At 42.3% G+C, this 27,804-nt stretch overlaps 1 protein-coding gene across 2 annotated transcripts in view; it reads right to left on the bottom strand.

Moving 5' to 3' along the window:
- The window catches only part of UNC79 (unc-79 subunit of NALCN channel complex), a 138,507-nt gene that overhangs the window by 25,543 nt on the left and 85,160 nt on the right, over positions 1-27,804 (bottom strand). The window contains exons 21-40 of one of the 2 annotated variants that reach the window (XM_075282435.1): positions 26,216-26,295; positions 24,776-24,924; positions 23,658-23,815; positions 23,150-23,331; positions 20,336-20,537; positions 19,545-19,724; positions 19,160-19,225; positions 18,485-18,771; positions 16,297-16,479; positions 13,239-13,401; positions 9,124-9,276; positions 7,782-8,915; positions 7,426-7,533; positions 5,052-5,168; positions 3,364-3,447; positions 2,958-3,060; positions 2,730-2,870; positions 2,608-2,646; positions 551-663; positions 380-465 (exon numbers count right to left, since the gene is read on the bottom strand). In XM_075282435.1, coding sequence (XP_075138536.1) covers positions 380-465; positions 551-663; positions 2,608-2,646; positions 2,730-2,870; positions 2,958-3,060; positions 3,364-3,447; positions 5,052-5,168; positions 7,426-7,533; positions 7,782-8,915; positions 9,124-9,276; positions 13,239-13,401; positions 16,297-16,479; positions 18,485-18,771; positions 19,160-19,225; positions 19,545-19,724; positions 20,336-20,537; positions 23,150-23,331; positions 23,658-23,815; positions 24,776-24,924; positions 26,216-26,295 — 3,728 coding nt within the window. The remainder of the gene's footprint in view (positions 1-379; positions 466-550; positions 664-2,607; positions 2,647-2,729; positions 2,871-2,957; positions 3,061-3,363; positions 3,448-5,051; positions 5,169-7,425; positions 7,534-7,781; positions 8,916-9,123; positions 9,277-13,238; positions 13,402-16,296; positions 16,480-18,484; positions 18,772-19,159; positions 19,226-19,544; positions 19,725-20,335; positions 20,538-23,149; positions 23,332-23,657; positions 23,816-24,775; positions 24,925-26,215; positions 26,296-27,804) is intronic. The other variant, XM_075282436.1, reaches the window with a different exon arrangement.

The raw sequence follows: 27,804 nt of genomic DNA, 5'->3' as shown, positions 1-27,804 counted from the left end.
GCATTGCAAAAAAGCATCCTTTCTTTTGCAGGCTGCATAGACCAGCCTGCAAAAGAGAGGCTTTGCAGACAAGCCTGGGAGCCTGTACAAGGCTCCCGGCTGTCATGGCAACGGGACATCAGCCCTGGAGCATGCTCCAGGAGCCGGCGATCCCTGCCAAAATGGCGGCGCCGGAGGGGTTAATGCCTCCGATCGGTCCGGGGACCGATCGGAGGCATTAGAGCCGGTTGTCTACTGCTTAAAGCAGTAGACACCCGGCGGCTATGGCGGTCGCCATAGTTACAGACCCGACATGCGCTGTACTATTACGGCGCATGTCGGGAAGGGGTTAAAATGGTATGTGATAACTGTTATACAATGTTCTTTCACCATTCCTTACCTCCAGTAGTTGGCTGAGCGCAGCAAAAGAGCTGAGCTCACTAAAGTCCATCAGAGAAGCCGCTAAGGTTCGTAAAAAGCTACCATCTGTAAAACAGGGAATTGAACATGACCAGTAAATGATAAGACAATTGCAGGGTATAGAAGGAGATTGTGCGTGCTGACACGTCACCTTTTATATTGCTCTGGAACAGCTGTGAGAAGATGCCGTTAGGAGCCAGCTGATGGAAAACACAGCGCAGGAACTGCTTAGCCACCCCGGCCACATTCCCTGGAATCATCATACTAAGGAAGAAGCAGATGTGATATCCATATAAATATTATGTTTGTGATATGTTAGTTCAAAGGATAAGACAAAAGATTGTATATTTTTTATTTGTTTGCTCCCAGAATGCTAACATTAACTGGTCACCTCGGTGTCTCGGAACGTCTGACATCTAATCTGCAGGGATCTTGGCTGTCAGGCCCCTTCATTTTTAATCTTGATGGTCTATCATAAGGATGGACCATCAATATTAGAAAGGTGGATAACAGCTTTAATTCTAGGTTCATACGGCTGAAAATGAAGAGGAATTTCAGGTTGACGTCTGCCTCAGATTACTCTATATTTTCGGCCCTCTATATTGCCTCAGTTTAACTGGGGCAGCTGGAGGAGGACATGATATTGTAGGTGCACCAGGAGAGAGACTTTATACTATGGAGTCAATATGAGGAGAACATTATAATGTGGGGACATATAATATTAGGGTTATTGTTTGGGGAGCACAAAGAGAAATGGATTGAAATGGGCAGAGTCAATTTAGAAGTGGGAGCAGCTAAATTTGCCATGGCGCACTGTGCGACCTGCATATTTTGTTCGTCTTTCTGTCCTTTGAAAGTTGGGAGGTATGCATTAGCTACTGCTGTGCATCATGGCTTTCATCATCTGAGAGCTCCCATTCTACATATTGCCTAGTATACAGTCAGTGTCACACAGCTCATGTTTAACACGTTGATAATGCAGATGGTGTAAATAGCATTGCCAAACTATTTGCTCTGTTCTTATACCATGTGAGCCCCACACTGTTTTTCGCTTTAGCAAAGCAAAGCAGATGGGTGATGGGGTTTGGAGTGCAGAAAGGATGGGAACTCTTCTACCAGGGCCCCTGCGCCTTTAGGTATGCCCCTAATCAAGTTCATGTAGTAGAATATTCCCACAGTCATGGGTGATGCTCCTTCATTTGACATATAATCATGTGACCTCTAAGTTACATATCTACTGCTATTTGGATGACTGCAACCATGAATTTCAGGACTTGGGACCCCTTGCTAAAATTAATTAACTTCTTGGTAGCTTTCAAAGGCTTCTGTCACTTGTAACCTCTATGGAAACACCATGCAGAAGTCTAAAAATCCAATTTATCTTTAAAAATCATTAAACACTTTATAACTTCTAAAGCAGACAATGTGGCAAAAATTAATTACTGATAATTAGGCGAAAAGTACAAGTCGCATGCCTCTGATGTAATCCTGGAAATGAGTTACGGCTGGACACTTTAGAGTCTCGTCATCAAATCTTCACCTCTCATCACATCCCGTCCTCCGGGTGCAGAGGTAAGTTTGTTGTCTTTGTTGTGAATGGACTTCACATCTATAAATCTTTCCTCATGACTTCATTAAAGGATGAAATCATTGTTCTCATTAGAGTGAAATTCTCCTGGGTCCCATTACTTAATGAAGTGTTATATGATGTCATTGACAGGTACCAGCAGGGTGACAAATGCTTCCTTATCTTAAAGGAAGACTCTGCTTTTAAGCTGAATTTACAACAGCCCATGGTAACAAACTTTGCTTTACTTTTCTACTGATTTTGAGTTATGATATTCTCTTCACCACTGAAATCCAAATTTGGGAATGTCTTGTTACCAGAGAACAATCTATTACGGGAACGAGACAAAAACTATACAGTTGGAGCTCAGTTCTATGTGTGATCAAAGGAAAACAAATAACTCAAAGTAGTGGAAAAAATACAAAATATTTTATGTAGATTCAGGCTGTAAAATAATGTTTTTAGTCCCAAGATTAACAATTACATTGTGATACAAATGTCAAAATTCCAATAAAATGTAGAATTACTATCAATGCATAAACAACCATTCAGCTGACGGTATTCCTTTATTGAATCCCAGAGCAAGCAAACAATGCAACAAGATGATGGATGTTTATACTGAAGACACTAGTCAATATTACCTCTCTGCTTGGTTGGAGAAGCTTGTGCTGCATGCCAACCTAGGAAGGAAGACACATTCCAATCAGAGAAGCTGCATAAACAATCTTATGTGCCTTTAGTAGCGGCTCTAGAAGGAACTGACCTCCCCACAGACTGCATGATATCGAGCAACAAGGGTGCAGCCAAATCTGGGCTCAAGTGTATAAATGTCAGGAGAACCACTATTGCCAGGCCCAAGGTCTCTTCATCATACTCCTCCAAGATGGCTCCACAATCATGACACCTACAAGGATACACAGCATCTAGGAGGTTGCAAGACATTCACAAGACACAAGTCTATGTACAAGTCTATGTACAGTTAGATACCCACTTATCAGACATTACTGTGGGCTGCTCATCTGAAAAATCTTCAGGTGCTGGAACAAACATGCTGACAATGCTGGGAGCAGAGAGAAGGCTGGACTTGGTTGCCCCTTTGAAGATTAAAAAAGATTACTGAGAGACATGTGAAAAAAATACAGCCAAAAAGCATTTTAAGAAGTGTTCAGGTATTAAAAAGGTATTTGGGTTAATAGATATTATGCACCCTAGAAAAATAATACTAGTATTTGCTATCAAGATATTGAAAACAGAGGGTGATGGACAATGCAGACTGGATGACTAGTTGATCCATCTAGTGGTGAAAATACAGCAAAGCAGGTGGATATGGCCTGTTGACGGACCCCATAGCCAGTCCACATGCAGCTAAATAAATAGTCTCTTAGTTTATCACTCACCTATCTGAATATAGGGAATGCTTGTCCTTCCCATTGACACTTCTGAAATGCTTCCTAATACCTCATGTGCAGTTTTGGGATCATCTAAAGAGTAAACAAAATATCAAACATTATAAACTATTAATAATAATACATTTATAGTATCTAGGACTGGAAGGATTAATCTGCAGATATCATACAGTCTAGTAGAGAACTCAGCAAGACACTGTTTCTAGCTTACTATGCTTCGTATAGACATTGAGGATCTGTTCCCAGAACCTCGTGGCGGCAGCGTACAGTAATGACTTAGTTAACTCCGTTCTACTACTTATATGCACAAGGACAAAGTCGGTATGCAAAGTATGTACATATCTTGTAGCAAGTATACTGAGTACGGTAGTGTCACAAGAAGATGCACAGTGATTTCTTCTATATTGCAAATTCTAGAGAAATCTTTCAGATCTAATATTTTCTGCCTAGATTTTCCTACTTGCTACATGTGCATGATATCTATTAACTCAAAGGTATTTGGGTTCATAGTTATTATACACCGTAGATAAATCATACTTTCCAATGGTATTTGCTATCAAGATATTGAAAAAAGAGGGCGATGAATAATGCTGACTGGATGACTGTGTGCATGTGCCAGGTCTGAGGTTAAATGTCATGGACAGCACATAGATGATGTCTTTGTGCTGAACATGCTTCCACATACTCATTTATTTACTTTAGTGTGCCTGGGACCTGTCTTGAGTTCTGCATCACACCCCATACACAGACAACTCCTGTGTTTTATCATAGGGCCATAGAATAACGGTCAAAAAACACAAAAAAAAAAAACACATCTAGCACACAAAGTCTTGTGCATGAAGACTAACTGTACAGCAGCACTAGAGTATAATACAGGATCAGCACAGGACAGGTAATGCAAAGTATGTACACAGTGACTACACCAGCAGAATTGTGAGCGCAGCTCTGGAGTGAAACACAGGATGTAATTTATGAATATGTAATATAACATATGTATATAGTGACTTCACCAATAAGAATAGTGAGTGCAGTTCTAGACACCAAGGGTGTAACCCTGGATTCAGTACAAGAAAGTGACATAATGTATGTAGATAGTGACTTCCCCAGCAGGATAGTGAGTGCAGCTCTAGAGTATAATGCGGAATATAACTGAGGATCAGTGTCATGTAATGAATGTTCACAGTGACTCCACCAGCAGAATAGTGAGCACAGTACTGTAGTATAATACAGCATGTAACTCAGGGTTAGTAAAGGTCAAATAATTGAATGTAAGTACACAGTGACTAAATAGTGAGTGCAGCTCTGGAGTAACACACTGTATCTCTGGATCCATAATGCAAATTTGTATTATGGCTGAATGAAAACTGTACAATGGTGATCAACTAGAATGCATAGTTTAAGCTAAATTTCTATTTCTTATTACTTATACCAACATTTTTTTAACTAAAATAATAACATCATACAACAAGTAAACATATGGAAATGGTGCTCTACTGATGCATATTTCTAGCCATACTGACCACAGCTCCACCCACTGTTAGCATACACCTTATTTGTTTGAGAATTTTGTCCATTATTCAGTTGGGAACATAATACTTTAGGAACCTCTGTATCAGAAGAATGTGTGATGTTGCATGGTTTCAGGTGGTCATGAGTGAGGTGAGTTGGTCTTCACCTACCCGGATCCCAGGTACTGATGTTGTGGGGTGCACTGGATTGGTGTTCAAGCTGCCTCTTCATGAGCTGGGCCATAGTAAGCGCACCAAGAGAGCCCCTTTTCATTTGCCTATATTGCGCTTCATGGACATAAATATATTATGATATATTAGGAAGAAGCAGCTGTTCTGAATTACAGATGCTTCACAATAGTGTTTTCTTTTTATCTTCAAATATGAACAGGTTTGCAGTCCTATTGGAGTCCTATTGTATTTCTTGCTTTCAAAATCCACAAACACTGCTGTATAAAAAAAAAATAGACTACACCCACTGTTCCGCCTCCCTTGAAGGGTGCTGTAAATTGAGCTGGTCCTCAAAAATTAGATACAAAATGAGTGGGTATTGATGTAATGTGACCAGGTGTCCATAAAACAGAAATTTCCAACATTCACATAACACACAGATTACATAGGCGGTTCTTCAGCTATATGTAAATAAATCCTTTAGAAACATATATTTTGCGCTTTAATTGTTCACCATTTTAACCAATCTGGTTGCTGCCAGTGAATGGGAACATTCTTGTTTACATCAAGAGGCTGACCCACAGTTGAGGGTTTGTTACGTTAGGTTCAAACTTGTGAACGACGGAGAGCCGGACCACTAAAACAGAGGTTACACAAGCACAACCCTAACTATAATGAGGTCGGCCGGGTATCCGCTGTTTTAAAACTGAAAGCAACGGAGAAAAAAAGTCCTCTGTGCAGGACTCTTTTCTCTGCTGATTTTCGGTCTTCAGAGTATTTGCGAACTATGCCGTACAAAGTAAAGGACAGGAGAGAGTTCTGTGTTGCTAATGTTTGTATTTCATACAGCATTGTCTAAACTTGAAACAATTGTAACAAACCCTAGCTACAAGCAAGATTAGATGTGCATAGGTTTAAAAGCTCTAAACTGAGCTCTTAAGGTATGTTCATGCAGAGTTTTTTGCGGGCGAATTTTGACGCAGAATCTGCCTCAAAATCCGCCTGCAAAAAAAGGCTCCCATTCACTACAATGGGAGCCACTCACTTTTTTTTCCCGCTAGCTAGATAGCGGAAAAAAGAAGCGACATGCCCTATCTTGCCACAGATTCCGCAGCTGAGTCAGCCGCGGAGTACGCGGCTCCGGACACACTCTTGTTTAGACCCATTCATTAGGGCCTAATCAGGAGCCGGATGCCGCAACGGAATGCTGATGCACTGCAACGGAATGCTGATGCACTACATTGGCATCCCGTCGCGGCTAGCCACGCCAAAAAAACGCATGGCGGAAACTAGCCCTCAAAAGGGTATTTCTGTTTTTACTTTTTTTAATGAATGGGATATCATATAATTTTAAATTTTCATGCATTTAAGTTATATCAGTAAAGTCCTCTTTCTGCACAATAGACTGGTATAGCCCCTGAATCAGTCCTGTGGACTAATAAAATAGGACTAAATATGGTGCTGGTCATGTTACACATCATGTAACCCCCTAGAATTTAGTAAGCAGTTGGATTATATACTGTACATGTGTCTGGTTGACACACAGGACACATTCATGGAAAACCTTAATAAGACAAATGGTGGAAACAGATCCATATAACTGCCTCACTATATACGTATGTGTATACATATATATATATATATATATATATATATATATATATATATATATATATGCCATATATGTGCCTGAAGTTATCTAAAAAAATAAATCTAAATAATGCTGTAGTAATACTGTATTTGTTCTGCTCCTCAATTTATTACCATTGACTTGTCTGGAATATTAACTGAATGCCAGGGGTCGCATGACTAACACCATATTTTGTCCACTTAGGTTGTTATAGTTAAAGAACTGTAGCGTTATTTTCCTTACAGATAGATTACTGCACTGATAAAATAAATATGTGTGAGTAAAATATGAAATGCAAATTTGTAAAGCGGAATTCACACTGCCGCTGCTGTCTGCCCCGGGGTGTCCGTTGTAAACCCTGGGGAAACCGGACAGCAGATGGTTTGCGAGCGGTCAGCTTTAAAACCCATTCATTTGAATGGCTTTTCAAAGGTGACTGCCTGTGAGCGTTTTCAGTCTCTCCGCCTGGTGTCCGTTTTTTTTTCCGTGGACACCCCGTGGACACAAATACATTGTCATGAAAACCAGAATATCTCTTTAACTGTACTGGCAGGTTCAATAAGCAAACAGGACACCCCCATTCCTAATAAAATACAAGTCATTTTACCACCAGGCACCACATTACAAATTTCATTTATGTCACTGATTGGTTAACATGACCATTACCTAAGGTTTATATCAATTTCCAGGGCATTAATTACATGAATTCTTCCTCATATCAATACATGTGCTTACATGACCTACTTGCAAGAGAGGAACGACTACTGGGCTCAGGAGCCCCAGCTTCCAACGTGGGTGCAGACGATGATTCTCGAGGCATCTCCAAAATGGACAGCTCTTTAGTATCAGCCTCTGGAAAAAAGATGAGAAGTGAAATGGTAATTCTTTATTTGTTTAGCCGAGTTGTGTTTTACAGTCTGGCTACTAGGGATTACTCAACTCTTCAAGAATAAGTACCACTAAAGTCAGGTCAGTTACTGGGCAAGAAGACTTCCCAGTCCTTATAGTAGGTGTCATGTCTTACCCCTGTTAGCTGAACAACCTCATTATGTATATGGCCTATACCATGTTACTTATTTTAGGGCTGTACATGAAGTCACCTGTGCCTTTCTGCTCTCCCAGCTTGTCCAGGATGTTAAAGGTGATGTCCAAATATTCCCTCTGGATTGCACTGACGGCTATCTTTCTTTGCTTTCGTTGCCTGGGGACTATTTGTATCTTAAATTCTTCAGTCTCTTCCTTCTGTTCTACACTTTGCTCTGGGTCAGATTCTGTGCTGGCATCAGGTTTCTCACTGTCTGTTTGGTTTTCAGTATCCTCTGGGACACTGAGATGAACACTCTTAATGGGGGACTTATTTTCCTCCACAGGGTCCTCGAAGTTGTCATCCACAGACATATCGGCGAGAGCGCAAGACTTGCGGAGTTGGTCACGCTTCTGCTTAAGAGTGAGTGGACTCCCAGTGGAGACCTCAAGCAAATCTCCTCGTTTGGCCAAGTCTTTTTGATCGTCTCCAGCTTGGGAAAGTATGTCCTCCACTTGCAAATCTGGACTACAGCAGAAATCCTCAGAAGTGAAAGTTTTCGAGCAATCTTCTATGCTTACTTGTACCAACGGTGTCATACTCAGACTAAGAACAGATGCACTGATGGGAGTTGAAGTAGCTGAAACCACAATGTTTCCACTGTTGATGAGCTGAAACTCTTCATCATCGCTTTCCACAATCCTCAAAGGTGGCAGAGGCTCGAACACCAAAGAGTCACTGTCAGAGGTGGATAACATGGAATGTTTTTCTGGGCCTGAAGTAGAGTCTGAAGATAGATCTATCAGGTCCAAATCTTCTTTTGGAGAAGGGGGCTTTACTGGAGACTCCACCTTGACCTCAAAGGTCTCCATGCAACTCAACCTCACCTCTGGAATAACAGGTCTCCTAACCTCATGGCTGCTTTCTCTTTCCAATGGTTTCTCATTGGATTCCACATTATCATTCTTGGAGGAAGAGTTCTGACGTGATTGTGCATAGTCATTCATCTTTTGGCTGTGACCAATGTCGCACCGATCTATGCAGGATTTCCGGCGGTGCTCATCCAAAGTGAACAACAAGGAGTCTGTGTTGCCAATGTCTAAGGACTTTTGCTTAAGAGAACGCAGCCTCTTTTTTTGAATGCTTTCATCTCTTACACAGCGCAGGATGCTGTCTCCAGATTCTCTGTATTCAGCTAGTTCTATGTCACCTGCAAAAAAGCAAGGGAAGAGATATGAAATTAAATAGAATATATATTATAATATGTATCATAAAGTCTGGGATGGAGTCCAAAATCAGAATCCTGAACATTTACATTTATTATACCAATGTGGTATTTTTGGGGGGTAAAGCTAAGCAGGGGTTAGGTGGGCATTAGCCCCACTCAATGAAATGAGGAGATATTGGCATGCTCATACTTCTCTGTCCGCTCATCTCTACTGGTTGATATTTCACCATCTTGCTTCCTCCAATCCTCTTAAGGCGTGCAAAGAATGTTTGTGATTCCTTGTTACAGGCTCCTGTGGGCGTTTCATGGATGTCGGACTCATCAAAGACACTGTCTTCCTCTGCTGGGTATGTGATAAAACAAGAAGGATCTTTTGTCAGGATGTTAAAAAAATCTAGTCAGTTGTTTCTAAGCTGGGTGATAACCAACATGGATGCTAAAGCAGCTTCCATTGCAGCCGCTTCTCAGTTGCCAAAAGCCCTAATCAACAAATGCAGAGTTATGCACTAATATTGGAGTGAGAGATATAACACTATGTAATAACTTAAAATAACCTTTCATCAACTGCAACAAGTCCAACTCTTTACGTAAATTAAAACCTGCTTCTCTATGGACGCCAGTAGAGATGGAATCAAAACTAACTGTGCTTCTTATTTGGGAATGGTGAGGGCTACAGAGAAAACTCCAACAGCTCTAGAATAAGTGACGTGCAGCCTATTAACAGATGCTTGAATGGGTAGAGGTGGTTAAACATACTATTTAAAGGGGTTGTCCCATCACAAGGATCCTATCTATACTGCTTGTTAATGTGGATGTAAGACTTTTCCTAAATACACTGCTTCAGCAAAACTGCTTTGTTTGTCCACTATCTTACTTTATTCAATTCTTTGTGGCCACAGCCCTGACCTAGCTGCTCCTGAGTCAAGTGATGTATCTGCTGCTCTCAGGGGGGAGGGAGGAGGGGCTAAGTGCAGGGAGCGAGCCTGTGTATCTAGCTATTCCTGTGTCTACACCACCTGACCTAGCTTCCTGCTATCAGATAGAGGAGAGGAGCTGCTTTCATTTCTTCTGTTCTCCCAGTTATCAGGCTAGCTAATTCAGTTGTGTTCATTATGGCAGAGACAGGCAGTGTCTGTATGTAACACAGAATGGAGTTGCTCCTCCTGTACTTCATAGTCCAATGTGGATGGAGCTACACGCGAATTTGGGGGCGGAGCTAAACGGCAGGTTGCCTGTGAAACCCCTCCCACCAAATGATGCAAGAAACCAGGAAGAAAGAAGATTTTACAAGAGTGAAGACTGCTGAGTATGTGAGGTGGGAATACCCCTTTAAGTATCTTTATCACAGAAATGTACACCCTCTGTTCAGAAGTTCAAGGATTGAAGGAGTCTTGCCCTCTCTCATGATCATCCTACCTAAGGCACTATAGGTGGTAGAACATGCTAGTGGGCCAGTCCCGAAGGCTTTCTTCCAGAAATTGAGATCCCATATGGTTAGTTTCATTTGGGGTAAGGAAGGGGGGGGGTCTCTCAGAAGTGGGTGGCTTTCTCCACTCTTCAGTGTCTCAAGGTCCAGGGCACTTTTGCCCTACCAGACCTATTTCTTAATGCTATATCAGGACATGTGAGATATTTAGTATCATTTAGTCTCTGTCCCTCCATATACAATCAGAGTATCTTTTGGCTAGTGTGTTGGGACTATCAGCTTTATGAATGGTGTTGGAAAACCCCTCTTTATTTAAGGGTGGGCTGTTACAGTTGCATAAGTTGGCTAGTGTGGAGGGTAGTAAAAGACTTACAGGGATTTGAGGACTTGGCTGACGATGTTGATCTTTGGGATAACTCAATGTTTCCACACTTACAAAATCTGGATGTTTGGAATTTTTGGAGCACAAAGGGAGTTATGACCCTACGGGATACCTTTGAGAATAATATCCGTCTCTCTTAAATGTTAACTGGAACTCCCATTGTCAAGTCCCTGAAAATACTCCGCCTATATCTTGGTTTCCTCTGATTGGGGTCTTCAAAACGCAGGGCCCTCAGGGCATGACTTTTGCTCTCTACTTGCATTTGTTAAGTGCCAGGGTAGCAGCTCAACGCTTGACTGATGGAGAGAACTAATACCTTTTCTTATGCCAGAGGACTGGTCCAAGGCCTTAGAATTCCACGTCTCTACTTCAACGAACAATAGGCTTATTCAGCTGTACATTATACATCACAACTACCTAACGACCAGTGGCGGATCCAGGGTTTGCGGGGCCCTGGGCAATTGACTTCGGCGGGGCCCTACTTACTGGGGGTCTCGCACTTCTAACCTGTACTTCCCAACTGTTGAAGACTAGAAAGAGGGAACCAAATGTGCGGCGCGTGCAGCGCGCCGCAGCAAATTAGGCCCCGCCCACTTTATGTTGACTCCACCCATTCTCATTCAATTTTCATGTGATTCCACACAGTATAATCCTCCTACAGTCACCCGTAAATTATATCTCCCCCCCATTTTCATATACACCCTTCATCTACCCCTAGTTTCATGTCCCCCCTCTATCTCTGTCCCCAGTTTCATGCCATTCTCCCCCTTTATCTGCCCACAGTTTCATTTCCCCCCCCGTCTCTGCCCCAGTGTCATGCCGTTCTCCCCCCTTCATCTGCCCCAGTGTCATGCCGTTCCCCCCCTTCATCTGCCCCAATGTCATGCCATTCCCCCCCCTTCATCTGCCCTAGTGTCATGACGTTCTCCCCCTCCATCTGCCCCAGTGTCATGCCGTTCTCCCCCCTCCATCTGCCCCAGTGTCATGCCGTTCTCCCCCCTCCATCTGCCCCAGTGTCATGCCGTTCTCCCCCCTCCATCTGCCCCAGTGCCATGCCATTCTCCCCCTTCATCTGCCCTAGTGTCATGCCGTTCTTCCCCCTCCATCTGCCCCAGTGCCATGCCATTCTCCCCCCTTCATCTGCCCCAGTGTCATGCCATTCTCCCCCCTCCATCTGCCCCAGTGTCATGCCGTTCTCCCCCTCCATCTGCCCCAGTGTCATGCCGTTCTCCCCCTCCATCTGCCCCAGTGCCATGCCGTTCTCCCTCCTCCATCTGCCCCAGTGCCATGCCGTTCTCCCTCCTCCATCTGCCCCATTGCCATGCCATTCTCCCTCCTCCATCTGCCCCAGTGCCATGCCGTTCTCCCCCTCCATCTGCCCCAGTGCCATGCCGTTCTCCCTCCTCCATCTGCCCCAGTGTCACTCACACTCACTCACACACACACTCACCATTCCTCGTTCCCTCGCAGCTCTCTCCCTCAGACACATATTGTAGCCGCGATGTGATGACGTCATCACATCGCGGCTACAAATACCGGAGGCCGGAGCTCAGCGTTAAAGCCGGAGCTGAGCTGTGACAGCTCCGGCTTTAAACGCCTATGTATTTCATCTCATCGGCGTCCTACCGCCGATGAGATGAAATACATAGGCATTTAAAGCAGGAGCTGTGAGCTCAGCTCCTGCTTTAACGCTGAGCTCTGTTGGAGTCGGGACATGCCGACCGGGACCATTTTGTTAGGTCCCGGCCGCGCCGCGGGGCCCCGGGCGGTTGCCCGGCTCGCCCGGCCCTGGATCCGCCCCTGCTAACGACCTCACATCTGTTTAAAATGGGTGGGATGTCTCATACAGAATGCCACAAATGTAGGACTCAGGGACCAAATTTTATTCAATTACTGTGGAGATTGTGGAAATGTAGCATAGTGAGATCCTTTCGAAGCAAAGTAGTCTCTTTTTTTTAATCTGATCTACTACAGCAGCCAGTCTCTGATATTCCAGAGATGTGTCTACTGGGCTTACTGCATAAGGCGATATAGTTCTATCAGACCACAATTTTAATTCAGCCAGAAAGGCTGTTATAAAGCGATGTACGGCAGATCGACCTCCCTCACTGTCACAGTGATAATTCCTTATCAATAAAACAATAACCACCCAATGAAATGATGGTCTACAAAAACAGACAGAAATTTGACAAAGTGTGGCACCTGTTGTGTAATGTACCTTGCGACACTATCGACTGTCATCTCATTCTAATCAACGTTAAATTGGATCCTCAATTGTTCTGTATGTATCCCTGTACTGTGGATTTTGTTTTGCTATTTACACATCTATTTTACTCTGCATTGATTCTTAGTGATATATATACCCGATGCATAGGCTATTTAGGTGATATGGTGCTTACTGTTCAATTACTGCTATGTATGTAACCTGCAAATTTATTGTTTAATAAAACTAGTTTAAAAAAAAAATCTGGTGGGTAGATTCACTTGAAACAATCACCTTTCTCCTTCTCGCTGTATCGGCTAATGTTGCTGTTGTCGCTGTACAGGGGGCCAGCCGTGGCGTGTGGTTTGCAGCTGTGATACTGAGCATTCAGAGTGTTCACTGTGATGTGAATGAGATGCAATACAATCTTCCCCAGATCAGCTTCCCGGTATGGGTACTGCCATAAAACACCAAATAGTCATCATTTAGTAAAAGTTCTACAACTAATAGACTTTCCTGTACTACAACGCATTTTCAAGATTTCTGCTAGTTGTCAATGAATGTAAACATTGTCGTTTATATTAAGAGGCTTAACCCCATTCTAATTCTAACCTCTGACACACACAGCTGATGGATGTTACAATGCACCAGTCCCCACAATGCTCTGGAAGTTAGGGAGCCTTCACACGGAGTTTACGCTCCGCTCATTCTGAACGTAAACTTGTTCAGAATGAGCGGCGTTAAAACAGATCCCATTGATTTCTATGGGTGCCGGCATATACGCGCTACCCATTGAAATCAATGGGAGGCTTGTTTACTTATTGCGTTCAATGTGATACACGCGTATGCCGGCACCCATAGAAATCAATGGGATCTGTTTTAACGCCGCTCATTCTGAATGAGTTTACGTTCAGAATGAGCGGAGCGTAAACTCCGTGTGAAGGCTCCCTTAAAGGTGTTGTTTGAGTTCTTTTTTAAAAGTTTGTAGGTGGTACAAATGGGGACAGTAAAATAAAAATGTACTCATCTCTCCTCAGTCCTCCATTTCCAAAGGGAAGTTTTTATTTTACTGGCCCAATTTGTAGCACCTATAAAGCTTAAATAACATGGGGCTTTAGCCGTAAGCACAAACCTCTCCAAATGGTGGATGTTTTACAATGTATCTGTATGAACAATCCTTTGTGAGTAGTACAAATCTCTTTTCGGTCACGCATACACTAAATACATTGTAACATGCCCTCACAGCTGTGTAAACAGGACTAGGTGTGGATAGATTTTCATTATCAGGCTGTAAATAAGAACATTATCAAGCACTGCCAGTAAACAGACATTAATTTTTTTTAGACATTTGGAAAGTGCATGGAAATGAATAATAATGTTAAGGTATCTGGTTAAGGAAAAACATTCTGATATTTCCCTGTCATGTCAAACGCTAATGAAGGACTACAAGTACCAGCATAGTATCTGGGTGCAGTACTTCCCTTGAAATTACCACATTTCCAGAGAGCAGTGACCGAATGGCCTGGATTAACTGTCTGCCTGTCATTAGCTGACTTTATAAATGTATTCTCTGTAGTTGCTGGCGTGCAGTCTTGCTAGGCAATGTGCTGACGGCTCTGTGACAGGTGAAGGACAGTAGGAGCAGTTTGGTGTCATGGATTAAAATAAACATGACAGATATATTTGGATAATGGTGACCAGGGTCTGCTCATTAACATATTCTGCCGCCATATGAAACACAGGTCTGCGTCTGCATGATAATGGGCTGACTGTATAAACCACGAGCAAGCTCAGAGGTAAAGCTTATATACACCACAGGGTCATGCAGCAAGAAAAACATTTGACTGTCAAAAAAGTGATGCAACATGTGTTAGAAAAGTACAAATGTATCATTAGAAGCTCAGATTGCTTCTTTCTTGCCTGCCCCATGTTTTGCAGTACTTTTTGGATTTGTTTTGGGAACCTTTTAATTTTGTTTTTATATTATCAATTACTTGATTATTATTTAACATCTTCATTTTACATTTATGATGTATTAGGATTAGGATAGTATCTATTGTTCATTTTCATCTGTGTCACTATTATCCAGACAACACAGCCTGGTTGATGTCATCCGTGCTCTGCCCGTGCATTGGCCGTGCTTCTGCGACCCCACTCATTCAATGAATAGGAACTGCAGAAGTGCAGCCGCAAAATCAGAAAGGATTAAATCCACAAGACTATCTGTACAGAGACCCTGATCAAAATACCCAGAGACTTGATCAAGTAGGAAGTCCCCTGGAGCTGCTGTCACTCTTGACTAAGGCAATTTAAAGGTTACAAAGCTGAGACTACAGCCTTATAGTATTTTAGCAGTTAAGGTCCTTGCACAGGACCAAGTCCAGTCCGTGGAAAACAGTCCGTGTATCGGCCATATGTCCCAGACTGACCATAGCCGTGTGCATAGGAGTCACTGCATCATAGTAAGTTATGATGCAGAGAGCTCACGAACAGCCTTCCCTGCATCGGCGTTCCATTGCAGCAATCCTGTAGACGAATTTCTCTTCATTTTCCACTGTGAGAACCTAGCCTTAGAGCAGGAGTTTACTTATAATAATACAACCAAGCAACAGCTCCAGGAAGCAAACGACTTTAGAATGAGGTTCTTTATGGCTGAGCTACATGTAACATAAAAGCTGTGATTTTTTTTTTTTTTTTTGGGGGGGGCAGATTTTGCTGCTTTTTTTTATTTATTTTTTTTTAAACCAAAGCCAGGATTGGATTTAGCAGAAGGGAGAAGTAGAAGAGGTTCCTATAAATTTTCCATTCCTTTTTATGCCGTTCTTGACTTTTCTTAGCTTTTCAGCCTAAAATACTTATCCTTAGAATAGGTCATCAGCATCAGATCGGCAGGGACTCTGATACCGAAATGCCCATTATCAACTTTTCTCAGCAGCCGTTATATGAAGAACTGAGATGGAAGGCGACAGCTTTGTAGCCATGCTGATCTACTGCCACCTGGGTCTTATACAAGTGAATAGGAGCCAAGCTGTAGTAACATCACAGCAACTGCACAGAAAATAGAGCTAACTGTTTCCAGCTCTGTTCTCTGTATAGCAGCTGCTGAGAACAGCTGATCAGTGGGGGTTTTGGGTAACAAACTCCCTCTGATCCGATATTGTGACCTATACTAAGGATAGATCATCAATATTGCTTGCTTGGGAAAATCCTTGTACTTGCTACTGTATAAAGGTTTATTGGTGTTGTGCACCCAGCATGCTTATATAGTATACTTAAAGAATAATGGGACATCAAATATGAAATACGTTTAAGAAAAGATGAGTAGAAAACACTGACATATTTCCCTTTGTACCTTATAGAGGATGACAAGAAGAGCTTTCAGCCACATTTGTCGGATGTGTGGCTTCAAAGACCAAAGTGAGCAGCGGGGCGGTTGCTGGAAGTAATGCCTGAGCTGGGGGCAGGTGCAGTATTTTAAGACTTGCACAACAAGAGGTAGAAGATGCTTCCCCAGGTTGATGTTATAATCCATAACCTATAAAACATGCAATATAATGTTATCAGACACCTACAATGTAATAGATGCAGATTGTTTCAGTAGAAGTTTTTGGGATACATACTGTCAGAAACCCCAAATGCTATATAATACTATTCATTACTATGCAAAGTTATACCGACTCAATTCCTTCAGGTTTGCCTGTGTCAGTCTTCACTGAAGTTTGGACATTTTATTCTTGAACTAGGCAGGATGTGACAAAAAGTGCTATAAGTTTTGTTCCAACATTTGCAGTGCATGGCATCTAAATAGACTTAACAAATCATCTCGCTTTTAGGGGCTCATAGAGAAAAAAATGTGTGCTCATTAGCCAGCAATATAGTTGGATAGTGAATAAAGCCTATATTTCCTTTGTTTACCCTGGGCCGATAAGTGGATGTCATTAATTATTACTCATTGTTATCCAGTCATCAGGAAACTCTAATTTTAACTTATCTTCCCCTAGAGGTCAGACACATTTACTGCACATGACTGGCGCCATTTCCCAAGACTGACAAACGATATGACAAGTCTTATCAAGAGAAGATAATGCTTTAATTTGAGAAGAGGCAGACGAGATAAAACTCTGCATTCAATCAGCAATTAACCAGGCTTGCCATTTGCAGAGCGGAAAAACTTTTGCAACGACCAATAATACAGGCATATGCCGAAAAGATGATATTAACAGACATCATGCTGGCTATTGTTTCCTGAAAAGCTGAATGACCACATTGACAAGCTATTATAGTTCCCATAGGGAATATCAACCACCTTTTCCAAACTCCTGAATGTTATACCTGCCTGGTTATATATATAAAAGCAGGGGTGTAGTACTGTGTATGAGAGCAGGCTTAGGCAGGGTTCACACTACCTTTGGATTCTGTTATGAAGGTGTCCTTTTGAAAAAAAAGAAAAAAAAGAAAAACAAACCAAAAATGGACACCTATCATAACGGACACAAACGGTCAGCAACTGATGGTTGCCAGTTACTATCCATTGCTCATAGACTTCAGTGTTAAAAAAATAACAGACACTTGCCGGCCATTTTTTTCTAACGGACAGAAAAGTCCTGCATGTAGGATTTTTTTTGTCTGCTGGAAAAAAATGGACTTAGGTGTAAAAGGACACTAACGGATTCAAGGTAAAATCTCATTGAAATGAATTAAAATTTTAACGGATTTCTGAGTGTCCATTGCTAAAAACCTTGTAACGGACAATAGCTACGATCACAAGGGTACTGTGAACGCCCCCTTACTATTCGCATGTTTGGAAAATCATTATGCGGATAGACAAAAAACAGCACCGAGCTGCACATAGTGAAGTACCGTATAATACGGAGGTTAATATGACAAGAATGCTCCTCACCTTGAAAGGTTGTGATCACAACCTTTTTAGCAGTATATAGACCACTTGGGGAGGGGAGGTCTTGTACCCCTGGAGGAGAGCCAGCAGAATCCACGTCACCCTAGGGATAGGTAATGGCGAAAATGGACCGGACAAACCGAGGATCACCGCGCTCAATCCGTTGTTCTCTTGAAAACTCACTTTATTTAGGAAAAGTACACACAACGCGTTTCGGGCTAACCGCCCTTTTTCAAGTGTATAGACTGGCCTGTGTGAATCCTCCCATTACTCTCTCTGGTCACCATTGTGACCAGAGAGAGTAATGGGAGGATTCACACAGGCCAGTCTATACACTTGAAAAAGGGCGGTTAGCCCGAAACGCGTTGTGTGTACTTTTCCTAAATAAAGTGAGTTTTCAAGAGAACAACGGATTGAGCGCGGTGATCCTCGGTTTGTCTGGAAAATCATTATGACATTCCTAAAATCCTGAATGGCATATCTACCTGATTATAAGATACGTGAATGTGGCACTGCACAAAATGGTTAATTTTGTTTTTAAAATGTCCTGGGAAAGCTGAGTGGAACATAGTAGGTGATGTTGGGCAGCCATACCAGTTTTCATCCAAATTTTATAGAAGGAATGGCTAGTGGATCACCATACCTGTGCAATTCCTGCAATAAACGCATTGAAACATGTAGATGTGCGCATTTTTTGAGGGGCGATCATGAAACACCCCTCCTGCTGATCAAATCCCAACAGCACATACAGATGACGTTTCACGGTGTTGAAAGCTTTGGCACTGCTGATGTCTGCTTCAGCACTGCTCTTGTCTTTGGCCATGAATTTCATCAGGACAGTGATCAGGTGATGCACAGTCTGATGGTCGATCCCTGCATCCTCCGGCAGAGGATCCTTGATGATGTTGTCATTTTCTGGAGATTGTTGACCTGTAATAGAGGTAACTGTTCAACTGCTAGTCCTGTATCTGCATGCACATGCCTCCTGGTGCAATGTGGAAGCTGGGACAAAATTAAAGGGATTTTCCTATTAATGACACAGTTTCATTCACTTCTATGGAGCTGTCAGAGATGGCCATATCGCATTCAAGCAACTGACTCAATAGAGATGCTTCCAGACCTATATAATCAATTCTGAGTGATGCTGATGGAAGCCAACAGGGGTGCTGTGATTGAATGTAGCAGCCTATTCACTGAAGGTCAATGTCTGAAGCTTCTAACTTGTCAGGAATTTGCTTTTATGTGTTTGAGATTATGGCATATACTTGCATATTAATATTACCTATAAATAAAATACTTCACTGTCACCCATACTCACCCTGAGCTTGCTCTCCCGTGCCACCAAGTGCTGGTGCAGACTGCTCATGTCTTGTCAACCTGACAGCTGCAGACAGGGAAAAAACAACCATAAGTAAACAAGTCTAAGATGACACTGAGTGATGGTTATCACAAAACTGCCAACCAAGAGGTTAAAGAGCCAGTAATCCTAAATTCTGCAAAAAATCAGCACTATAGATGGAGATATGTGACATGAAGAAGCGATCATGGGACTTTTTCTACTCATTCCATTGATGGCTAATAACACAGAAAACAACAATTTATTCAACTACATAGCAGAAGGACATACTGCAGATTTAGAAAGGGATAATCTGTGCTATAAAAGAAGGACACAAGCAGTTGCGTTATTTAAGTCAATACTCAACGGATTTTGGTGCTGAGAGTCTCTGGCAGGGAGAGGGCTCTCTTGGATTCTCCAGCTCCTTTGACGCTGTCTCTTAGCGAACGGACGCTCTTCTGCCGATTGCGTGCAAATCGCGCTCTTTTGATCTTCCACATAGCTGCGTCACTTAAATTAGCCACGTTTGTCCTCACTGCCGTGATGGCTAAATCATAAAATACAATAAAACATAAAGTAAGGTTTCAAAATAAACACAATATAAAAAAGCAAAGTATATGAAACATTAGGATCAGGATGAAACTAAGAATCAGTAGAGGACAAGTAATGTAATCTATATACACAGTGAATATAATCTATATACACAGGCTGTAGCTCAGAAATAGTACAGTATAAGTAATATGATGTGTGCTCATAGTGACTCCACCATGATCACAATACAGAATTAGTAAAGTGGACACAATAACTCCAAAGTTTACGTAGAATAAAGTGGCTTTATGTTACTTCATTACTGACGGCCTGCCCTATTCTCAAGATAGGCCATTGATATAATGGAGAGGACTGTCTTCTAGCACCATCACTGGCCCACCGCCAAAGGCTCTAGAGCCAAGCACAGCTCTGTACATTGTATAGTTGCTGTGAGTTCTACCGCATCTCAGTCCCATTCACCTGAATGAGACTGAGCTGCAATCCCATGCACATCCCAGTACACAAGGACAGAAATGTTTGTGCGTCAAGAACGCTGTTGCTTCTTTAATCAGCTGATCGGTGGGATTCCAGCTACTGGAACTGTATACTGAATAGTAACAAGGGTCTCACTTGTAGGGAAAGGGAACTCTTTGTTGCAATCTAGGTGTAGCTGAGCCTCCAAAGACAATGTGTCAAATCTGTTCACAAAGAACTCCCAGCTAAGAGCAGGAATGTCTTGCTTCAGGAAATGAAGAAGTAGTAATTTGCTGAGGATTGTTGGCCGATCCTTCACCACAGTGTCAAATTGGAAATCTAGGCAAAGGCAAAGACCCTGCAAAAACAAAACAGAAGCAAGCTATGAACAAACTTTCCTTATACCAAGATATGACAAATGTAAGGGAAGTCAGATCATCTTCACCTAAATTCCAAAGAATTTGGAGTACACTATTTCAATTCAGTACAAGACTTCCAGACACAGAGACCTCTGATCATGACCTGGGGTAGACACAGTTTTGTGCAAGAACTGCTATGGGCTCCAGTATCTCAGCACAGCACAACCCCATAGGTTTCTCTTAAATGCCACCAGTAATTGAGAGCTTTGAAGCACTCATTTACCCACATTTAACAGACAATAGAAAGCTGCTCTTAATGCAATAGGGCCCCCTGACCTACTGGGCCCCTGTACAACTGCAGTGCTATGTCCACCCATGACTAAGGAATCTCTACAGTAAGGACCTTATGCTTGACATGCAGCTGGAGCTTAAAAGAACAGATCCCCAATGGGGGGGTGTTTTGATATGTCACTAACCTGCGTCTGAAGGTGATTTCAGGGTGGACTTAAAGGGGTTGTCCCATCACAAGGATCCTATCTATACTGCTTGTTAGGGTGCATTCACACTGAGTAAACGCTAGCTTATTCTGAACGTAAAACACGTTCAGAATAAGCGGCGTCTAAAGCAGCTCCATTCATTTCTATGGGAGCGGGGTTACGAGCGCTCCCCATAGAAATGAATGGGCTGCTTCTTTCACTCCGTGCAGTCCCATTGAAGTGAATGGGGAGTGCCGGCGTATACGGCAAGCTCTGCTCATGCCGGAGCGTACACGCCGGCACTCCCCATTCACTTCAATGGGACTGCACGGAGTGAAAGAAGCAGCCCATTCATTTCTATGGGGAGCGCTCGTATCCTCGCTCCCATAGAAATGAATGGAGCTGCTTTAGACGCTGCTTATTCTGAACGTGTTTTACGTTCAGAATAAGCTAGCGTTTACTCAGTGTGAATTCACCCTTAATGTGGATGTAAGACTTTTCCTAAATACTCTGCTTCAGCAAAACTCCTTTGTTTGTCCACTATCTTACTTTATTCAATTCATTATTGACACAGCCCTGACTTATCTTCTCAAAAGTCAAGTGATGTATCTGCCTGCTCTCAGGGGGGAGGGAGGAGGGGCTAAGTGCACAGGAGCGAGCCTGTGTATCTAGCTATTCCTGTGTCTACACCACGTGACCTAGCTTCCTGTTAGCAGATAGGGGAGAGGAGCTGCTTTCATTTCTTCTGTTCTCCCAGTTATCAGGCTAGCTAATTCAATTGTGTTCACTATGGCAGAGACAAGCAGTCTCTGTATGTAACACAGAATGGAGTTGCTGCTGCCTGTACTTCATAGTCCAATATGGGTGGGTGGCGCTACACGCGAATTTGGGGGCAGAGCTAAACGGCAGGTTGCATGTGAAACCCCTCCCACCAAATGATGCAAGAAACCAGGAAGAAAGAAGTAGATTTTACAGGAGTGAAGACTGGTGAGTATGCGACGTGGGAATACCCCTTTAACCTTTAAACAGGACCTGTCAGCTGTATTTTTTTTAATTTTTAGAAAAGTATATAAATGCACAAAGTAGAGACCACATGGCATACGTAAAGATGGGTTTCCTCTCCTACTGGAGCTTTATGCAATAGGGGAAGGTCTAAACTTTTTTTCCCTCTACCACAGATCTTGTAAAAGAGAAGGTATGACCCTTCAATTTTCTTGCTCACACTGCTATGACTAGAGTTGCCCATAAAATTCAGATAGCTATTGGCCAACATTTTCCTCTCGTCTTCCCTTGGACATGGAAACTGGGCATACATGCGTTATTTTTGGCAAGAGGGGAGTAAGAATAAGAAACCTTAAAATCCAATATGTTGGATCATGCTGTCCCTGCATATGTTAAAATATCATCTGTTTTGCCAAAATAGTGGTTTAGCTGGAATCTAATGTGTATAACCATTTGAAAAAAAAGCGCTGCAAAACTCTCTCACCAATGGGAAAGAGTTCAGCCATAGCTACTTCCTCCAACAGCAGTTTCAATAGAGTCTTTTACAAGGGTGAGTCATATTAAACCAGCAACACAGATAGGACAGGATCACTTGAATGTGACATTTTTTTCCCATGAAAATTCAGGCCTCTGTAACAGAAATTTTAATTTATTTTACAACATGCAAATGAGCAGTCTGGAGCACCAAGGGCAGCTCTGTTGCCCCAAACTGCTATGCCGCACACTTCTCTGATATACCCTCCTCCTCTCCTTTCTTTTTGCTAGAAGGAGCTAAGCTGAAATCTTGCCTGGATGCAGCTTAGCTCCCTCACTCAAAGAAGGTAGGGAAGAAGAAGGGTGTATAAGAGCAGTGCTGGGTATAGCAGTTTGGAGCAACAGATCTTCCTTCAGTGCTCCAGACTTATCATTGGCATATTGTAAAATAGATGAAAATCTCTGCAACAAAGGTACAAACTTACATGAGGAAAAAGTTACATTCAGAGGAACCTGACCCATCTATCTGTATTGCTAGTTTACATGCCACAAATATTGAAGTGGAAGAAATTTTGGACCTGACTACCTTTAAGGAGATTTCTCTTCAGTACAATATTGTGCAATAATGAAAACTGTAGAAAAGCTTTTCTTAGTCTCACCTGTAGAGCAGGTCTCTTGATGGTGTCCAGTAAAAGTCCAGCTCTTGTAGCTACAGCTGGATTCACATCTTCCACAGCAGTTAGAAAACAGCAAAAGGCATGAGCAAGGGAATACTTCAACAAATGGTTTTTGGTGACTGAGTGAATGTCCAGAAAACGGCACAAGACAGCAACTTTCTCCACTGTATCAAAGAAAAAGATCACATATAAACCATTATCCAGGCAGAAGTGATACCAGTGTTACCAAAGTGCAAGGCTTGAGGGTCAGAGCATGACACAGGGATTCTACAAAGAGAGAAATAAATGACACATTTCAATTATTACACTTCACTAAATATGACTATGGGGGCAGGATATATGGCACTGCATAACCGGGTCATTCAAAAGAGTGGCTGGGTGACTGAGGAATGTGTAACAGCAACCCTATAGGTTAGCCTCAAAAAGAAAGGAATAAAAATCTTTCACACTTGATATTGTGATTTTATTGGATGGTTGACAATTAATTTACCTGCTTCAAACCTCATTTTCCAGTCTTTGCTATTGAAGTTTGAGTTTATGATTGTCCAGAAAATGTCTGCACCATAGGGAAGAGATAGAGCATGAAGAAGCAGAGGGACCCCCAGAGAGGACAACTGTGAAAACTCCGACTTCAGAACTCGCCACAAACTGCAGGAGCAAACAGTGATCTGTCCATCAATTGACATTCATGCATCAAAGTGGCAAAAATCTACAGCAATTACACAGCATTCTGTCATGGCTTTCTACCGCTGGTTAGGCATCAGATTAGGCAGTAGATCAAGATTGTTTTTCAAAATCCTGTTGCAATCTTTGGGTTCTTTCACGCGCAGGAAAATGGCACTTTATTTGGTGCTTAATTTTCTATGCTGAAAAAAAGCCTCCCATTGACAAAAAAGCTAGTGGAACCCATTGAAATCAATGGGAGGCTTTTTTTCAGCATGGAAAATTCAGCACCAAATAAAGCGCCATTTTCCTCCGTGTGAATGAACCTTTTGACTCGGACTGAAAACAATGGGAGGCAGAACCTGGTTGGAATCTAAGGGCCAGTTCACATGGAGTTAATACGCTCGCATTCTGGCACGTATACACGTGTCAGAATGTGAGTGCTCAAAAGAGAACACATTAATTTCAAAGGGTTGTTACGGGCGTATAACGCGCGTAATTATGCGTGCTTAATTTTGCGGCCGCAAAATTACGCGCGTTATACACCCGTAACGACCCATTGAAATGAATGTGATCTGTTTTGAGCGCTCACATTCTGACATGTGTATACGTTCCAGAATTCGAGCGCGTTAACTCCGTGTGGGCCCTGCCAGTGATTTGGGGTAGAATCGACCCTTAAATCAGCATCAAATTCCTATGTGCGAACACCACCAAAGGGAGTCTGCACATGGAGTTTTACATCGCTCACACTGAACGAGTTTTACGTTCAGAATGAGCAAGTGTAAACTCTGTGTGCAGACTCCCATACAGTTCTGTTTCTGCAGAACACCTGGAGAATATTCAAATGAAGTTCTAGATGTGCCTAGGAGTGTCAGAAAAAGAAATCTATAGCCTAACAACAAGCACTTTATTTTTTAATTTCTGTACAGCAATATGTATGACTACCTGGAGATCAGCATGTGTTCCTGAATGTATGCCAAGAAAGGCAAGTGATCCTTCTTGGCAATATATAGGCACTCGCCATGGAGACACAGAATCTTCAGACAGTTTAGCATGTTAAACAGAATATCCGGCTCATCAAACTTTGCCATTTCCTATAACACAGGGAAATTTTTTAAAATTGTAAAATGTTGAAAATTAAACAAAAATACTAGATGGAAATTTACTAATCACAATGCATTAGAATTGTAACACTACAAAGCAGGATTACATGCCTTACCACATTTATTAAGTGTTTTAGACACTTAAAGATGTGTAGCTTCTTTAAAAAAGCATGTTATTTATAGAAAAAAAAAAAAAGGCACATTCAGTTTTAAAAAAACGAATGCATTTTTAAAATAGAATGTATACACTTTGGCATGTGTATTTAAGGAGAAATTCACCATGTAAGCCCACCCTAAAGCTTTTGTATAAAAATCATATGTGTCCGATGGTACCGGTGTCCCGACCTTCTTCACAGGATCTATCCTGCTGTGTCTGACCGGTGTTGGTGCTGTGGTACCGAGAAAGGTACCTTATTCCATGTCTGAAAGTGTGACGCCCTTAGGCCCTTGTTGGTATACAGGGAGAACACAGTGCCCCATGTGTGTGGCCGCACTGTCACAGCATCTCCCCAACTGGCCCTTCTTTTGGTTATTCCTGGCAGGATTTCTGCAATAAAGAAGGACCTCATGTGACATTTTCTCACGGCCGCCAGAACCATGACTCCCAGGCATTGGCGTAGCACTACTCCGCCTTCCCTGGTTCAATTTCTGCAAGAGCTTCTCCTCAAAAGGAGAATGGAGGCCCTGGTCGCAGAGGACTCCCCAGATCCCTCCAAATTTGACGTTCTCTGGCAGCCAAGGGTTCTCATCCTTATTTTCCTGATTGAAGGAATCCTTTGTTTTCTTTTTTCTTGCAGGTTACTGGTCGTTCTACCCTTTCCCTGCTGTTTTCCTTTCCCCTTTTCCTCTCCTATATGTCTTCCGGGCTTTGTCTCCCCTGTATGTTTTTCTTGTTTGTTTTTTCCTATGTTCGTTGATGGTTCCTTGTTACTTGATCTTGATTCTGCACTTCTAGGCCTCGCACTGGCACCAGCGTATTTCATTTTAAACATCTGGAGGCATCTCCCCCTGGCCTTTTGTTCCTCAGCAAACCCTGCGTGCCTTATTCTTTGTTTATATTTTATTATGCTTCTTTTGGTTTGTTCTTTTTTCCCCTTCCTTATTTTTATATAAAATCCTTAATAAAATCCAATTACACATAAAAATCATGTGTTTCTGAAAAATGCATGCTTTTCTAAAACTGTGTTTTTCAACATTGCATTTGTATTTAAAAAATGCATGCAGGATTAGTATCCCACCAACACATGGGATACTGGGTATTACATATACATGAATCACGTACCTGAAGGATGGTGTAGATTAATTTCAGGGTAACAGGAAGTTGCTGGTAGCAAAATTTTTGGTCAGTATCATTTTTGACGGCTAAAAGGGAAGAACAACTTTCTTAAGGCAGATCAGAAGTTTTAATTGTAGAGCACTGGGGCAAGGATAATCAAATATAGTGGAAAGGTGAAGCAAAGGAATTGCTCACGGCAACCAACCAGTAGTTTAGTGCTGTGGGCAATTCATTTTAGGGGACCACTGTACCTGACCTTTGTCTGCAAATCTCTAAGACTGGACAGACACACATTTTCTTCAGTAGTACCATGAGGTATACACCTAGTCCTTGGTTTGGACTGTTTCTATTAGTAGCCTGCTACTGCTACTAAACAGATGTACAGTATAACCTATAGCATGTCATGCAGCACTCAGCTCTTCATCCTAAGGAAACTGGTAGGAAATGTATTACATAACTGGTGAAGTAACTGAGACAAGTGAACCAATAAAGGTGAATGAAATCAAATCCTGACAGTCTAGTTCAATCAGATGCCTATGACTGAGCACAGCAGTGCCACCTACCATACTTATATGTTATTCACCCAGGGTGTGTATTAGATTGCTGAAAAGCAGTGATGCAGCACCTAGCATATTTAGCACAAGGTAGACTTGACCTCTGAACTAAGGCTCTGTTCCCACGGAGTAATGTGCTGCTCCTTATGAGTTGTAAACACGTGTCAGAATGAGGCACTTCAAAACAGATCCCATTAACTTCAATGGGTACCGGCTTACGCACGCTACACATTGAAATCAATGGGTTAAAAAGCCTCCCACTGATTTCAATGTGTAGCGTGCGTAAGCCGGCACCCATTGAAGTCAATGGGATCTATTTTGAAGCGCCACGCTCTGACACGTGTTTACGTGTCAGAATGAGCGGCGTGTTACTCGTGGGAAAGGAGCCTAAAAAGGTTACGATTTTATCACAAAAACAGGTGACCTGCATGAAGCTACACACAGCCTCTCTCCCACTTACATATTAGTTTCCTACTTTGCTTTTCCAGCATTAGGAACTAAATAGCAAGTAGTAGTGTGCCAATGAGTCTTCAAGAACAATCCTTATTCCCATCCACTCCTCCCACTTGTTTTGGCTCATGGTGAACTAATCTTTACCAGGAATGTGAACTAAATGAATATAATTTGAAGATCAGTTCATTTAACTAATAGTTCATGAACTGCCCATCACTACAGGAAAACCTAATATTTAAATAATTTAACCAGTTTATTGTATGAATAGACACTGCCTATCTGTATGAACTACATTGAACGTACTGTGTTGTGCACCACTATTAGGCTACGGCCCAACCGGACGATCCGCAGCGCTAAAGTTCTTCCTGCAGCACTTTGAACAGCAAGTTTACAGAGTTTTCCTCCGCGGACTTTCTGTTACCATTATATCTATGGGAAAGCCTCTGGCGTTTGTGTAGATATAATTGACATGCTGCGATCTTCAAAACTGTGCCGATTCTGGAAATCGCCGAGTGTCCACGCTGCGGTTTTACACGCAAAGTAGGCATGGGATTCGCATGAATCCCATCCACTTTGCAGTTACTGTAT

This window comes from Leptodactylus fuscus, chromosome 7, assembly GCF_031893055.1.
Source record: "Leptodactylus fuscus isolate aLepFus1 chromosome 7, aLepFus1.hap2, whole genome shotgun sequence".
Lineage (NCBI taxonomy): Eukaryota > Metazoa > Chordata > Amphibia > Anura > Leptodactylidae > Leptodactylus > Leptodactylus fuscus.
This window is presented reverse-complemented; position numbering and strand designations above follow the sequence as displayed.